This window comes from Eleutherodactylus coqui, chromosome 3, assembly GCF_035609145.1.
Source record: "Eleutherodactylus coqui strain aEleCoq1 chromosome 3, aEleCoq1.hap1, whole genome shotgun sequence".
Classification (NCBI taxonomy): Eukaryota; Metazoa; Chordata; class Amphibia; order Anura; family Eleutherodactylidae; genus Eleutherodactylus; species Eleutherodactylus coqui.
Genome location: NC_089839.1, coordinates 184287459 through 184304713, shown reverse-complemented (window position 1 = coordinate 184304713; position 17255 = coordinate 184287459). Strand labels below are relative to the sequence as shown.

The following is a 17255-nucleotide window of genomic DNA, read 5'->3' as shown; positions in this document are numbered from 1 at the left end:
TAATATATTTATAGGAACATCTTATTACTGACTAATTGAGGAGTTTTAGCCTAAAATGAATGAATGGCAAAATACATAGTAAAGTCTTTATACCATTACATATGCAAGTATAATTTCTAATGAATATGCTCACAAAATGGTGTGGCAGAATTTTTGAATATTTTTACTAAATAATGTCTAACCTCTAGTCCTGATTTGCCAGCAACATATTCTTATAAGCAAGTTATCAGTGGTGCATGGCTTACTAATGAAACGGGCTCTCACAGTTTATAAATAGAGCACTTAAACTTGGCTAGACATTTGCATTTAAATTGAGGTTAAGCACATGAATATTGACTGTAAGATTTAGATTTCATGGTTAGCGTTTATAAATGTACAACACTTAAAAGTAAATTCATTATTTAAACTGTCACTCCTGAATAAATTCTACCTTTCGTGAACAAATTAATACTTTAGTGCTTGTCTATATATTCTTCTAAATCCCTTTTTATATCGGGCATGATATAGTATTAGAATAATATTAATGCAAAGGTCACATACAAAACAAAGAGTATATTAACTCTATCATTGTATGTATTTGCATTTTCTGGTCCAAATTATTGCAAAAAATCAATTACAGGTGATGTTGCCAAAGCATTTCGTATACGTCAAATTATCTATTTAGTAAAAATATAACATTTATTAGACCTTTGGAATTCTGCAAAATATCACTTTTAAATCAAATCATTTGTAAAATTAGTTTTCCTATACATACTAAACTATATAAAAAGGCTTATAATTTGCAAGTTGTCGGTATTCAAGATTAATACAATAGTAAAATATATTGATATTAACCCATATCATTCTCTTGTAGTCACCAAGCCATAAAATGCACAAATAGATACATTCATAAGGGTTATAATTAGAACAGAAATTATGATTTTTTTTATTACATATTCTAATTAATTTATGTCAAATATCAGTGCTAAATAGTAAACCTTAAACATACCATAAATTTATAGTTAACTAAAAATATAAACTAGTTTTTTATGTGACTTATCCTTTTAAATTGCTATGGATTTTTATTATTTTAAAATGTGCATATTTTTATACAATATAGTATCAACTGAATCTGAACAATTCCTCAAACTAAAATACATCCCATATACAGTATCTTCATCTTATCTTACTTTTTTTTTTTTTCTCCATAGCAAGTGATTTCTTAAACACAGTCAAAATACAATCGGAGCAATAGAGAGCTGAAAGTTTGCCAGATACTAAGGGGTTAAGGGCAAAGGATATATTGCAGACAGGATGAGAGACACCTAGATTGAGTTACGAAAGCCTGTTCCTTAATTAGGAAAGCTGATATAAAGCACCGTAATTTACTAAGCTATTGTCTTGCGGAAGTGATTTCAAAATCTTGGAAATTTCAAGAACTCGAAGTGAATAGAGGAAATTATGTTTATTGACAAAATCTTTCAGGTAGTTCTGTTTGTTCCAAAAGAATTGTTGGAAAGGAACGGCTTTTTCTTAAATTACAATAACAAAGGTATAATGCCGAGCAACTGAAGGGGAAACCATTATAGACAATAACATTGAAAGCACGCAAAGCTTTATTTATAAATTATGGAACAATCAAAGCAATGAGATTGTCTGGACTTCGGTGTCGGCCATCATATCCTTATTTTGTAACTCCAAGATGTAACTGAATGTATAATAAACTAAGAAAAGTTTTCATTTCTCACTAGCACTAAATAAAATGGGGAAAGAAATAGCAAGTTATGCTTCACATCTTGATTTTTTAATTTAAAATGTATTGACAGTAATTTAAAAAGTACATATAGGGACTATATATATATATATATATATATATATATATATATGTAAACATTATAGAATATTAAAAAGATTTTGAATGTATAAACTGATCAACATCCTCTAAAATAAATTTATAAAATAGTAATACATTTAAAATATACTAAATTTAATATTTTCATACAAGACTGCATTTATATTAATCTCTTTGTATTTCAAATTAGTACCTTGTCATTGTTTCAGCAAGTGTTAGGAGTCTCTCCACACTTCAAGGGCCATACATTGCCCCCCTCCTCCCTTGCCTGATAATTGTTTGCTTTGTGTAAGCAAAAAAGTTAAATTACAGTCCTATTGCTCCCCAAATGCTCTTAATTTTCACCCTGGAAATTACACTGGAGTGTTAACTAACTTCAATTCACAGGGCCTGACAAACTCATATTACAGAGATTTGATGGCTTGGGATGAAAGATAAAATTCAGTTCAGTCTAGGATTTGTTTGCAAACATATTAGGTATCAAGAACTAAGACGTATTGACTGCATAATGAGCACTGTCAGAATTTTTAATGAGATTTTGTTAGAAATCAGTCTTCTACCTGGAGCATTTATTCTTCCAGACTCGAAGCTAGCAGCTGTTCAAAAAATGTTGTATGAAGCCTACTGTATCTTCATATCGTGAATCACAGTATCAGCAGTCCTTATAAGATGAATGAATTTCTGTATAATTCATATTCTAAGAAATCTTCAGAAGGCCTCTTGAATCTTAATTCAAGATATGGCTCTAGAATTTAATGTAGACTTTGGAACACTAGTGTAATGTGTAGGATAATGGAATACATACAGTATTTTGTGTTTTGCTTCTGCTTTGCTGGGCCAAATAAGATAGCACTGTTAATAAGTACTTTTCTGTTATGGACATGTCATGGATTATGGTTGATCAAATTTCAACCATAGAACAAGATGTGGAGGTCATGAGAGTCTACGGATGGTTTTCCCGCATAAAAAGTTAGATGGTGGCCTCATTAGATTCCATGATCAGGTGGGAATTAATCCGTTTGTAGAGGACATAGTCAATACCACCAGAATTTATAAGGAATTATTACCACACAGAGTACTGTCAACATTTTGGAAAATATCTACATTGTTTTTATCATTCCCTTTCATATGATGTAATGGAAGAATTGTGTTAACTGATGTTAATCTTGCTGAGATATGAGGGAGGTCCATGTGAGGTCAAAAGAGAGTCAGATGCTCCAAACACCAGTATCAAAGAGCTTGCAGCCATTCTCAATCAATGTAATATATAATCAAAGCAAATCTCATAAATGTGGTATGTGATTTGTGAGTCTGAAGCCCATCGGAATAATCCTAGTACCTAAAAGTCTGCCAGTTCTTAATGATGTAATTGATGAATTGAGGAGGACTCATGTGAAATAAATTCCAAAACTTTAAATTTTTTGGCCATGTAGATATTTATTTTAAGAAATTGTTTCAATAAACCAAGAAAATACATGGTTCAGAGATACAATGTGAGAATTAAAACACCAAAATGGCTGAGGTTATATGTTCATTTTATGTATAATATATAGTAGTTTTCCAAGAAAATGTTTTCGATCTTAAAAGCTGTCTGCTCTGAGGGGTTCCCAGACTCCATGTGGTAAGTATCCGAACAGAGCAAAGATCACAATGTTTGAAATGGTAAAATATTTTTGAATCTGCTGTATAAGAGCTTCTTCCTTTTGTTAATATTTATGATGTCTCATTGGAAAGTTTTTGTCTTCATCTTTAATACCATCTAATGAACAAAGAGGCAGATTTGCTATTGAAAGCAAGTTATCAGTGGTACATGACTTACTAATGTCTAAAATGCTTTTTACCACATTTATCATATGTTTTATACACTTTTGGACATTTGTTAGCCATGTCCGAAAAAAGAATATGGTCTCATAGAGAAAGGGGTGTAGCCTAAGTTGCACCAAAATTGGGACATCCTTTTTGGTGCAGGTTTAGACCATGCTCCCTTTTAACGAAGTTGCACGCTTTTCTTGTCGTGGCTAGAAAAAGTGTCGAAAAACACATCAGAAATGTAGTGCAAAGCATGTAAGACAGTTTTCTGGCACAATTTGTGCCACAAAAATGGCAAATTTGCAACAGTTAAACTGCCCCACTGTGGTGCATTTTAAAGACTGCCTAGTCCAAGTTTGCACTGTCTAACTTTTAGGCCATTCTCCGACAAGTGTATTTAACTCCATATTTGGTGTCTGTTTTGTGGACCATAAGATGAAGCTAATTCACATAGCCATATTTTTCATGGCAATTGTATAAAAACCCAACGTGATCTATTTTTGTCTACTTTTACCTCCGTATTGGTATTATTTTCTACTGTGCAAATACAGATCAGTATTTGCCCAGTGGCAAATAGTGATGGCATATGGTTGTAAAGTCATATGTAACACATCCATGTATTATGGATCTGAATTATGGACATGTGACAATACGTTCTTCTAAAACTGGCCTTAGACAGTAGTAGTTAATTTGCCCTATCGATCCCAAATTCTACAGTATATGCTTCTATGCAATTTGATACCTTAAAACATTTGTGAAAATATGAAATATGTTGATTCTAGTGCATATATGGATTAACAAATCCAACATGTAGAACTCAGTGTTGACTTTTACAATTCTGATGCATGTCTATTGTCCCATACACTAATATAAGAAACATTACTGAGCTCCTAGTATCTTAGTAAGGAATTCAGGATGGATGAAACAGATTTTTTGCAATAAACTATTTCTGAAATATAGTTGGGCATTGAAGTAGTTTACAATATAACTTTTTCTTGTGTCATTGCCCTTAGCCGTGGCATTGCATGCTTTGAGAGCAGATACTATACCGTACTGTAGAGTAGTAAAAATTAAATACATCTGATTGATAGATACCTAGACTACTTCGAAGATAACTTAATGACAGATGCGTAATGGACACTAAATATGGGCCTTTCCTAACTCTGTGTTTCATTTTTGTCCACAGAAACCGGGAATGGACCTCGCTGATGCCTATGTCACATTTGTGCGTCACTCTCAGGATGTCCTTCGTGATAAGGTCAATGAGGAGATATATATAGAAAGGTTATTTGATGTAAGTAAATGCCTTCTCCTCCTTGGTCAGCAAGGGGGAGACGCCCCAAAATGTGACAAAATAAAAGACAGGGGGATAAGTCACATTTTGAACAAAAAAGTGATCTTCTTACAAACCTTTCTTTTTCCCTCTAATTTGCTCTCTTCTGCTTTAAATCTGTACTCTGGTGTACTCTGTCTTGGTCTCTGTCTGATACTAATCTTTGGGTGGGCCTTTGTGGATACAAGAAAATCCTACTGTATGTTCTATATGTAAAACCTACTGCTTATGTGTTTTCTTAATATATGTTACTTGCCAAATATTGCTTTCCAATCTTTTGTCTACTAGCTACCAAAAAACTAAATCTTTCCAAACTTTTTACCCACAAAATCAAACTGTTATGTCTACAGGATAAGGTTGATAAAAACTTTATCATAGTTTTACAAAATTTAATTCTAGAAATGTTTACAAAAAGCATTTAAAATTAACCCTAAACAATGAGCAATAAAACAGTTATTATAACTGTAAAATTTTTAGAATTTTTCACAAAATGTCTTTAAACCTGTAATTTTTTTGCTTAGATTTTTTTTTTTAAACATAGATGCTCTCGGTTGAATTTAAAACCAAACCTCACTGGCCTGTAAACCATCCCCCACACCAAAAAATTTATGAAAATTGATATTACATTGTAATGCTTTCAATAATCACTAATATCATTGCTAGGATAAAGCTAAATAGGTGTCCAGAATTTTAGTCCAAGCACCAAGTTCCTGGATTATTATCCAGTTTGGCCTCTGTGGGTGATTTTATTGCCCTTGTTTGCTACAGACCAGTCAATGGCATTGTCTAAATAAACCATTGCCCCATATGTGTAGCTTAAAGTAAGCTTAGACAACTTGTGGACCTTAAAATAAAGTACGACCACAATTACTCTGTTGTGTGGATTTATGGTCTCCCAGTAGCTATGAGACCACAACTTTATTGAACATATAGACAGTTACAGAGATACTGTCCAAAATCTATTTAGTAGTCATTTGGCCTTTAAAGGTACATCTAGTTTGCTCTTCTATGGTGGTCTTAAGCCTCCTGAAATTTGAAGATACTACTAAGAATTGTGCACACTCGTACATGATACCATACCATGCTAATTTACAATTAGATCATCATGGTAGATGGAGATGTCTCACTGTACAAATGAGTAGGTGATAGGCCCGAGTACATCAGGCCCAGGAACTAGATGGCATGCTTAAAAAACTGTGGAGATAGTAGCCAATAGAAAAAATACATATTAAATGTTGAAATAATGGTCATGGTATAGTATGAAAATATTACATATGTGACATGTATATTTTCATTGTAGGAAGTTAGAAGTCAGAATATTTTGTGTTAATGTTCCTGTCGCCTTGAATGTGTAACACATGTTGTATTCCTGTCTGTAACAGCCTTCTGCCAAGGCTATGACCACTAAATGCGTCTGTTCTTAACTAGGTCTTGTGTGTAGCATGTGTCTCTGTAACTGTGATATACCAAGTACTTTCTCTTCTTTCACACTTGTCATGTGCATCTTCTGGCCTGGTCACCCATTGTTCCGCTTACTTTTCTTTCTCACGCGCTTTCACGGTGTGCTACAAACTTTTTTCTTTTCTGATCAATTTTTTTTTCTTTTTATATTTTTCTTTGTGCTTTTTTCTCCTTCTTGCATTTCCTTCTTTAAAACAATCTCTCCTTTATGATTTTTCACTCTCTCACTGACGTCTTCCCAATTGAAATGGAACTTATCTCTCATGTCAAAAGTTTTTTCACATTATGTCAAGTGGCATGATTTAGAGTCAAATAATCTTCCTGTGTACATCTACTAGCATGACCCACATCCACTGAGAATGCCTGCTACATGCATACAGCACACGGAGTGGTGCTCATCGTCGCTCTATGCATGCGTGCCCATCAATACTTTGCACTTTAGGTGCCTGGGAATGAAAGTTATGAAAATACATCCACTAGGCATCAAATTAAGATACAACCCACAAAGACAGCAGTCATTCTGCAAATGTATGCAACCATTGTCTTAATTAGTTGTGGATTTTTCTTTTTGATGCCTATACTGCCTTTTCTATCCCTATTCCCTTATCTCTCCCTATAAACCTATTTCTTTTTGTACCTCTATGTGATGTCTTTAGGATAAGCAGTAACTGAGCTTAACATTCTAATGAAATGTTAGAGCTATACAACTTTTACAGAGTTCCAAACCATAGATGCAAAAATATTCAATGTGGAGCTTTGAAGCAGTTTCCAGAAATTGAGATAATAACTTGGAGATTAAACAAATTTCTTGCAAAGCAATAGCTTTACATATCTCATCAAACTACTATAGAATGTTAAAAGGGTTGTGCCAAGATGCACAACCAGTATGAGAATATGGGGCTCAAGGCGATCAGCATATTGCCCCAAGTCCTGCTTTTAGCTCCCCAGCAAACAGCTGATTTTTGGGAAAAAATGTCTAGCTGACATCTCCCATACAGTAGCTGCTACAGAACAAGTGTAGTATTACAAGAATGGCCATCTACATAGCCATTCACATAAACGGTCATCCTGTAAAAACAGGGTGGTGGAAGGTCCGCAAGACAGGAGCTGCTCTTACTCAGTGGCTCTCCGTACTGGTACATAGAGGGGAATCCCAAGCATTGAGCACCGCTCTAGGTGCTCATATATCCTAATAGGGCATATGAACAAGGGAAACTATCTAGGCATAACCCCTTTAACACTTTCCAATCCACTGTCTGACCTCTGAAGACATTATGATGTAAGGCTGTACAGCTCTGATGTTGGAAGACGTCCATCAAGGTTCTCTTACTGTTTATTGCCAGCCTCTCTGCTGTCAGAGGCCATCCAATGTGACACCTCATGCAGTACTGGCTTTAGCCAGAAAAAGACTAAGCCCCCTAGGAAAACCAGGATACAAATTGGATTGGAAAGGGTTAATAGTATCAACTTGAAACTACTATCTGAATTTTAAATACAATTAAAAAAACTAAAAAAACCTCTAGACTTTATCTCCCTGTTTTTAGCTTCTACAGGCAAATTGAATATATCAAAATTATCCGATCAGGATAGCTAAACTGCTCAGTCATAAAACTTCCCCTTGTGTCCCCTTGTTTACGTTATTCCTTTTTATTTCAATATTTTTTCCCAAAATTTACTTTTCCTGTTGTCTTTTTATTTATGCCTCTTGTCTTCCCCATTTAGAAAAGGCTGGATGATAATAATTCTGTCATGTGCCTGAGAATTTTTGAGGTAATTTTTGTTCAAATCATCAATTTTTTTAACCATTTCATTTTTTCACCATCCATTTTAGCACCATCAAAGTGTTTTATCAATATTATTAATATTTTTTAACAGCTCTGAAAACAATTCTCACTTTTTGTGGTTATTGTATATATCCGAGGATTATTGGTCTATTTCTATCTTAGCTTTAACCTTTTCACTTACAGTGATTCTTGTTTTACGTCATAATTTATACAATAATATGATATTTACCCAGGTGCTTAAAAAAGACTTAATCCTCAAGATGTTCGTTTAATCCACTGCTATTATGTATTCTGAATTCAAGGGTTTCATTAATGTGTTCTGGGTCAAGGGACCGGCTGGATAGTTCTGGAGAGAGAATGACATTGTGTAACCTTCACGGAATGAATCTTCCGTATCTCACTATATTTAACTTTTACTGAATGTGACATTAAATGCTATTTTATTGTTATGTTACTACTATGAAGAAAATAGTTGTCGCTGTTTTAAGAGGTTTACTGGGAAAAAAACAATATATGATACAAGGGGATCTAACCCTTTGGATTCTATCGAACATCAAAGTGAAGAGGCTGTGCTGCTTTCTTTAATAGCTATGAGCTGTGGTACTAGTCACAGCGGCACATACGGACGTGCTATTGTGTCTATGTAAATATGAAAGTTCTATTCGACCCCAACTGATTACATATTGATGGCCTATACTAAGGTCATGCCGTCAATGTTTTTTACTAGTAATTCATTTTGATAGCATATTTTACAATGTATCATTCGGTGAGTCTTCTGAAATGTAATACTGATGGCCTATCCACAGGATAGGCCATCCATATGAAATTGGTTGGGGTCCTACTCCTGGCACCCCTATTAATGGTCTAATTGAAGAGACTGCTGGGCTTGGTTGAGTGTTGAGGACTCTTCATTGCTTACCAGGTACAGCGTTGTACGTATTGTAGTGGCTGTGCCTGGTAATGCAGCTAACTGCAGTGCAATCCTATTGAATTTAATAGGGCTGAGTTGCAGTGCTAGGCACAGCCACTACAACGTGCATGGGACTTTGTGTATTAAACAATGAGGAGCAACAGCACTGGCCCGAGTGCTGCTTATCTTTGGGGGTGTCAGGAGTTGGATTCGTACTGACCTTATAATGATAGCCTATCCTAGGGATAGGCCAACAATATTAAGGTCCTGGAAAGTGCTTTTAATTTCCATTGATTTTATATTACATGATGAACTTTTTTGTTTCTTTTTTCTCAATATGAATACTGTAAAGTGATGATTCCACTTAAGTGCCCATTAGGTACACATTTTACCAGATTCTCCTACTTCCAATGCGAAGTCACTGACCTCCTTAAATGTAGTCTCAGGGATAAATGTGTCTGTAGGATGTAGGACTGTTGGACCTTTGGTATCATTGCATTACTTCTTTCTAAACCACTGTCGTGTTCGGATATATATGGAATTGAAATTTAGGGCGTAGTCAGACGAGCGCTTTTTTTGCGCGCCCCTATGTGTACAAAAAAAAACATGCCTATTAGAACCATTGGTTTCGTATGCAGTGTTCACATGTCTGTTTTTTGCAAAATCTTTGCACCTGCAAAAGATAGGACATCTGTGCAGCGGCAAGGTCCTTGCTGCGCATAAAGATTCCCCGCCGGGGGTCCCTTCATCACTGAACACTGTGATAACACTGTCACAGTGTTCAGTGATGAGGGGACTCCCCGCGGGGACGAAAGAATCCTCTGCCACAGCTGTGGCTAAGCACAATGCTATCCTATTGCTTTCAATGGGGCTGATGCTGCAACCGCCCCATTGAAAGCAATAGGATGCAGGCAGCCCCCGCAGAGATTTTCGGGGAAGGGCTTGAAATATAAGCACTTCCCTGAAAATCACCCCGAGCTGTTTTAAAAAATGTAAAAAATTATAGATCAACTCTCCGCTGCTGTCGGGGCTCCGGCGTGTCTACTCGCTGGCTCCCCGAAACTGTTCTAAAGCACTTTCTCCTGTCAGGGATTTAAAAATCCCTGCCTCCTAAAAGTGCTGCATCTGATTGGTAAGTGTTCAGCCAATCACAGGCAGCGCTAAGTTATTCATTGAATGACAACTAAGCGCTGACTGTGATTGGTCACAGTGTTCAGCCAATCAGAGGCAGTGCTCAGCCATTCATTGAATTCAATGAATGGCTGAGTGCTCAGCCAATCAGACCCAGCACTTTCAGGAGGCAGAGATTTTTAAATCCCTGGCCAGGAGAAAGTGCTTCAGAACAGTGTTGGGGAGCCAGCAAGAAGACATGCCGGAGCCCCGACAGCGGCGGAGAGGTGATGTATATATATTTTTTTTTACAGCAGCTAGGAATGATTTTCAAGGAAGGGCTTATATTTCAAGCTCTTCCCTGAAAATTACTGCAGTAGTTGCCTGCATCCCATTGCTTTCAATGGGGCGGCAGTAGCACCAGCCCCATTGAAAGTAATGGGCACAAAGCTGTGGTCACGTGCATTTTCAACATGCATGGAGCGCATTTTTTTTGCGCACATACGCGCGCAAAAAAAATTGCTCATCTGACTAAGCCCTTAAAAGGTATTTAAACTTTTGTGGCTATTCTTTTTTTTCTACAACTCATTTAATACAAAAAATGAAGTAGCTTTGCAAATCTTAAGTGAAAATATAAACTACTTATGCATCTCCTCTGCAGAACCATTCTATTTATTAATTAACACAGCAGTAAATGTATTTAATTGCTTTAAAGGGGTTGTCCTGCAAAAACAAGTGGGGTTATACACTTCTGTATGGCCATATTAATGCACTTTGTAATATACATCGTGCATTAAATATTGGCCATACAGAAGTTATACACTTACCCCCTCCGGTGCTGGCGTCCCCGTCTCCATAGCGCTGACCGAAGCCTTCTTCTCCCTTGATTAGACGCGCTTGCGCTGTCTGCTCTTCTGTTCTGTTGAATGGGGCCACTCCGGCGTGCTCGCGCCGCACAGGTCTTCTGCGCATGCGCAGACCAGCTCTCCGGCGCGAGCACGCCGGAGCGGCCCCATTCAACAGAACAGAAGAGCAGACAGCGCAAGCGCGTCTAATCGAGGGAGAAGAAGGCTTCGGTCGGCGCCATGGAGACGGGGACGCCAGCACCGGAGGGCGTAAGTGTATAATTTCTGTATGGCCAATATTTAATGCATGATGTATATTACAAAGTGCACTAATATGGCCATACAGAAGTGCTTAACCCCACTTGCTTTTGCAGGAGAACCCCTTTAATGCTAACAGTAAACTCAAAGGATTCTGTTTGTATTAGGGTGCCCATACATGCTTGTCCAGTATTTGCCACCCATCTGAAAACTAGACTGCAAAGCCCTCTAAAATTCTTGCTACCATACATTCAGTAGATTGCAATAGGTGAGGGACAGATGGAAGGCAGTATGACAGCAGGACCAGACTGCACAGGGTTTGTTTGGAGTCTGTAACCATGGAGAGATTGCACAGGAGCTGTATACACAAAACAGTAGGTTAATTTTAATCAAGACTATTTGCAAAGTTTAGATGCATTGAAGCAATTAAAACAATTGATTGCAAATGTTTGCTTAGCCCTTAATGTTGCAGAAAGCATTTAACATCCTGTAGTTAAATGCAGTTGTAGAGTAGGTGTGATTTCATGTTTAACACAAACAGAATGCTTTGATTATTCACTGCTGGATTTAAAGTCATTAAAGCTACTTACTGCCCGACCCATTAATTATTCAACTTAGCAAGTCAGTAACAATTTATTTCATATTTTAGTGTATCCAAAAATCCACAACGATTTAAAACAAAGAGTTGCCTGTATTCCAAAGGGTTCCCAACTTAATCCAATCTTTATTCCCTGTTGCCTGTATAGCATCACTATAATACACCGAGTTGCACAGATGATACTGTTTCTATGGAAGCAACTCATTTTTAGGCCGGTTTCAGTCAAGAGTATAAAAACACATCTGTAATATGAATCCATATTACGGGCATGTTTCCAAAGATATTACATCTACCGTATATGTCATCAACTTTTCTTCCAAATTTGCCTCCATATTTCTATTATCTTCTATTAGGCAAATACTGATCCATATTTGCCCAATAGAAAAGAATGCAAATACAAAGGCAAATACACAAAAAATAGTTCATGCGGTGTTTTTAAAAAGTGACCCTAAAAACAGCCATCTCATTAGCCCTATAGATTTACATTCACTCCCGATTACGGTCTCCTCAGCACGGACCTAATATAGAGCAAAATTATGGTTGTCTGAAAGCAGCTTTACAGTCATCTGTCTATAGATTAGTGCAGGACTCCTCTAAAGGTGTTTTACCTCTTAATGACTTATAGTATAATAATTTGGCACAAGGAGTGGTCCTCAGAGGAGCTGTGTTATTAAGGTGCTATGATCTCATGGACGCTGCGATACACAGTCTCTGATCTACTAAGTTTAGCTTTTAATTGTGCCATGATCAAAACTTATTGCGGGGTGTAAGGCGAAAAACAAGAGGGAACCCTGTGATGTGATCTATTCCCATACCTTTTAGATAGCATAGTGTCCATTGAAGGACACCAGGGCTGCCTATACCGGATGCCTGTTGTTAAGGCCTCATTCACACAAGGGCTGTGGGCATGCAGTATAGGTGTGCACAGAAAGCGCTTCTATAGGAACCAATGGTTTCCTATAGAAGCTTTCACATGAATGAACGATAGATGCGCTAAAGTTGCGCACCTTACAAAGATAGGACATGCGACTGCAAGGTCATATCTAAGCTCTGTAGTGCACGCAAAGATAGTACCTGACCTATCTTTGGTGCATGCTTTCCATAGACTCCTATGGGAGCTGGAAACCACACACCTCAGATCGTGTGAATGGGCTAATTCAAATAGCTGGAATTAACCAGTTCACACGAGTTTTATGGCAGTATAGCCGAATTCTTTGCACGCGGCGATACTGTGCACAGACAGTGCTCGTATATTTTGGTAATTATGCCGGAACGACAGGCTCTTGACTTATCAGTATTACTTTCACTTTTGTGTATCTGCAAGTACATTATTGTGTAAAGTCATTAAAAAGTAATTAAAGTCCCATTATTAGATATTCAAAGACATACAAAAAAAATCAAGTAGACGCATATTTGGTTACAATATGACCATAACATTTAATAAATTATTGAATGGAGTGAAAAAAACCACATAAAAAGTATGCAAAAATCACTTTTTTCTGCATCTTTGTCAAACTATAAAGTTAATATAAATTAAACATTTGTGCCAAAAGAAGGTAGTACTCCTAAAAAATAGGCCTCATTCAAGCATGGTGACCTGAAATTAGGAAAGTTTGAGAGCCGTAAAACTGAGAAACAAGAAAAAAAGAGAAAATCTGTTTGGTCCTTAAAGCCAAAAATGGCTTGGTATTCAAGAGGTTAAAATGAATGGCTGCCCTTCAACACCATTTGTTCTCTTTATATAATTAGATTTATTTAAGAAGGCACAACATTCTCATGGATCCATTGCATCAAGAATACTAAAGTTGAACGATAGACTTCATTGACTCTTATTAGGTCAAATAGAAAATAGAAAAATAGTTCTGTATGTAGGACCCCTTTTCTCATCACAAAATATGGAATCTCTGATTGAGGCTCTGAATGGAGCCTCCAAACAGATGTGAAATAACATGGTCTAAGATAGTAGGCTGTGTCCAAACTGCCTTAACCCCTTAACAACCTTACATCTTTTGACGGCGGCCTTTAAGTAGCTTTATTCTGCAGCACTATCAAAAGACGGTGCTGCATTAGAAGCCCGGCACGGGTCTCCCAAGCTGAAGGGAGCAGGTACTCAGCAGTCGGATGACAGCCATGCAATTGCTCTAATACCACGAATTGAAGAGGGGACTCCCTCTGTCACCCATCGGACCCCCGTGATGTGATCATGGTGTCTCAATGGGTTGCTATAGCACCCGGAAGCTTGGATATAGCCTCCGGGTCTGCCATGTATGGTGGCCTGTGAAGCTCAACCTTTGGCTGACCTCATAGACTTTCTAATGCACTACTAAACTGATGTATGGTAGTGTATTAGAAGGATTATAAAAATGCTGATAATCAAGTCCCCAAGTGGTATCGCTGCTTTTGTAATGACCCAGAGAAAATATAGAATTGGTGTAATCCTACTGGCCTGCAGAATTAATTTAACATATCATTTATACTACATGGTGAACATGTATAAACTTGGTGTCGCCGGAATCATGCTCTCTCTCCCTTGCTATAATGAAATCCCTCATAGGTTCGCCCTATCTCCCTGCTATGGGGAATTCCCTTGGGAGAGAGGGGGAGGGAGTCCCCTACTGCCACCGCCAGAGGCAGGAGTAAAACCCCACTGCTCACAGCAGGGCATTTAAAAGGTGCTCCCCAGAAGCCCTTTTTAAATGTCCCATTATAAATTCCTGTTAGACCATGTGAGGATTAACAGAACCCTTGGGGAGTCCCCTCATCTCCATGGGGACTAACAGGAGTTTACAGCGGGACATTTAAAATGTGCTTCTTCTGTATTCAGTATAGTTACACTGCTGACCAAAGGCACTATCAAGCCACATTGAGATTGAGTTGCTTGTCCAGAGTTCTGTATAACTGGACCAACTGTAGATACTTGGACACATAGAGACGTGCAAAGTCTTATTTATACAGGTCACATAAGGAAATGTGTGAAGTTCATCTACTATTTATTGACCCACTTCTTTGTGAATTCCAATTCATCTTCACATCAACTTTACATTCTTCTTTTTACCACCTTTTTTATGGAGCCGGTATTTTTCTATTGATGTTTTTACCACCTTGCTTTGGTCTGTTGTAAGTTGACTTCCACTAGAATATATTTGATTTAAGAAATCAAATGATCAAGGGACACACCAGTTAATACAGATAAAGGAAACTGATTATTGTTTTGCCTGCATGTATGTCTTCAAGATGCAGCCCAAGGAAAATATAAGGATTACAACAGATGTGCTTAGTGACGGCTCATCTGCTTAAGTCTAGCAGTCCCCAAGATCAGTGATTAAAAAGCCATCTCTAAGTTTAATGAAAAACACTATCCTGATAATAATACCGTGTGCTTGATAGCTTTCTTGCAGAGTCCTTGTCAAGGCAAATCAGACGGAGGAAACATTTGACTGGAGATGATACAGGGATTATATGGGTCAATTATATGCTTAATCTGTCTGGTAGGGATTAAACAGTTATAGATTGCCTCTAAGTATTTGGCTTGTCCTTGGCAGTTATCAGATCACACTGGTTGTGCTTACTATAAAGTCTAGTAAGAACTTAATCACATAGTGATAGGGGCCGGATGGAGCTGAGCTGAAGTGTAGCAACTGGTATGTTGCTTTTTGAGGCACTGGTCACATACCATTTGGCCGTCCAAAGCATCCCATAACCTAGACGATGGTTTCTAGATACGATAAACTACAAAGACTCTAAATACGGTGTACCCAAAACCAATATCAAGAATGAACCATATAGACCAGATTTACTCTGTGAAGCTTACTGACAATCTAATGCAGCTCTCTTGAAGAGCTCATCACAGAAATTGCTTTTCACATTGTACAAGTTTGTGCAGTTTGGAATTTTGTGATGGGGTGCTTACAGATGCCTAATCTGGGGCTAATTTATGGTTTTAAGAAAGTTTTCAATCTCTTTTTCGCATATAGAGCTAAAGGGTATGTGAGATCTTGGTTTGTCTTCCACTCTTTGTTCACAGTTCTATATACCATTGACTGTTGAATGTAAGGTCAATTTGATCTCTAAATGACTTCTTTCCAGTAAATCTTCTTGGGAAAAAACTTTGATTTGGGTTAGATTTGGTGCTCCACCATATTCATACTAATCCCTCTATTGTGATATGCACACATTGAATTGTAGCTCAGTGGCTCAGTTGTCAGTCCGCTTTATAGCATGTATCCCTGTTACTATTTAAACTTTATTGTATCTGGTGCCAATGGCATCCACATTAAACCCAACACCAAAAGCACATTTCCCATCAGGCCCCTCCAAGTTGCCCCCCCCCCCCATACCCAGCTTCTTGTATGCAAAAGTTAAGTGATATGATATGACCTAATCACCTATAAATATTACATATTGCAAAACTAACACCTCTAATATACCTAAATATGCAAATTTATGTAAAATTATTATAAATTGAATAATTTTTCTCATGGTCTTGTGAATGCCAAGTCTATGTTAATCTTAAACCTTTATATATTACATCATGTGGGGCTGTAGGGCCAATGTCCTGCCAGATGGAAAGGACAGGAATCACATGTAGGTCCATTTTATCTATCCAGAAGCTTTTTTTTATACATTTGAACACACCCTGAATATATTTTTGGACATATAAAAAATCCACAGGTTGTGGACCAGAACTATCTTTCTTGAATTGTTAAGGGGGTTGTCTGAAGAAAAAACAAAATTTGATAATGCTCAATATCATGTGATAACATGAAAAGGTATACTCACTCAGCAATTGCATCTCAACACAGAAACATGTGACCACTGCAGCCAATCACAGGCTGGCTTCAGTTGGTGATTATCTGCAGAGGTCACATGTCCCTTTGTTGGGACATCATCACTGTAGTGATCAGCAAGTAAAGAGTGGCAGGGGACCCAGAACTATTGGACTGGAACTGCAGAGGATCGACTAAGGTGAGCACACCTTCTTTTAATGGTTTTACATGATACCAAGCACTTTTCAAAACTAGTTTTCTCTACAGATAACCAGTTTTAATGTCTTCTAGGGTTTTTAGGATTGCACTATTCTTAGTTTGTATAAGAAGTAACAAAGAGTGTACACATCATGGAGACAGACCAAGCAACTGCTTTGAGGCTCTTGAAGAGTGGGCCTCAACCCTGGTTGGTCCCTTCCCCTTTGCAGGGCTGTAAATAGCAAAAGAAAAAACATACCAGCACTCAGAAATGTGTCCTCATTTCATCAATGATATAGGGTTCACATATACAAGATATTGTAGACTTAGAGTAGGGGGTAGTGAAAGAATC

At 37.4% G+C, this 17255-nt stretch overlaps 1 protein-coding gene across 7 annotated transcripts in view; it reads left to right on the top strand.

Moving 5' to 3' along the window:
• The window catches only part of CADPS (calcium dependent secretion activator), a 483917-nt gene that overhangs the window by 427864 nt on the left and 38798 nt on the right, over positions 1-17255 (top strand). For 6 of the 7 annotated variants that reach the window (XM_066596628.1, XM_066596625.1, XM_066596629.1 and 3 more), the window contains one exon: positions 4827-4934. In XM_066596628.1, coding sequence (XP_066452725.1) covers positions 4827-4934 — 108 coding nt within the window. Of the gene's footprint in view, positions 1-4826; positions 4935-8156; positions 8205-17255 lie in introns of all 7 variants that reach the window. The other variant, XM_066596622.1, reaches the window with a different exon arrangement.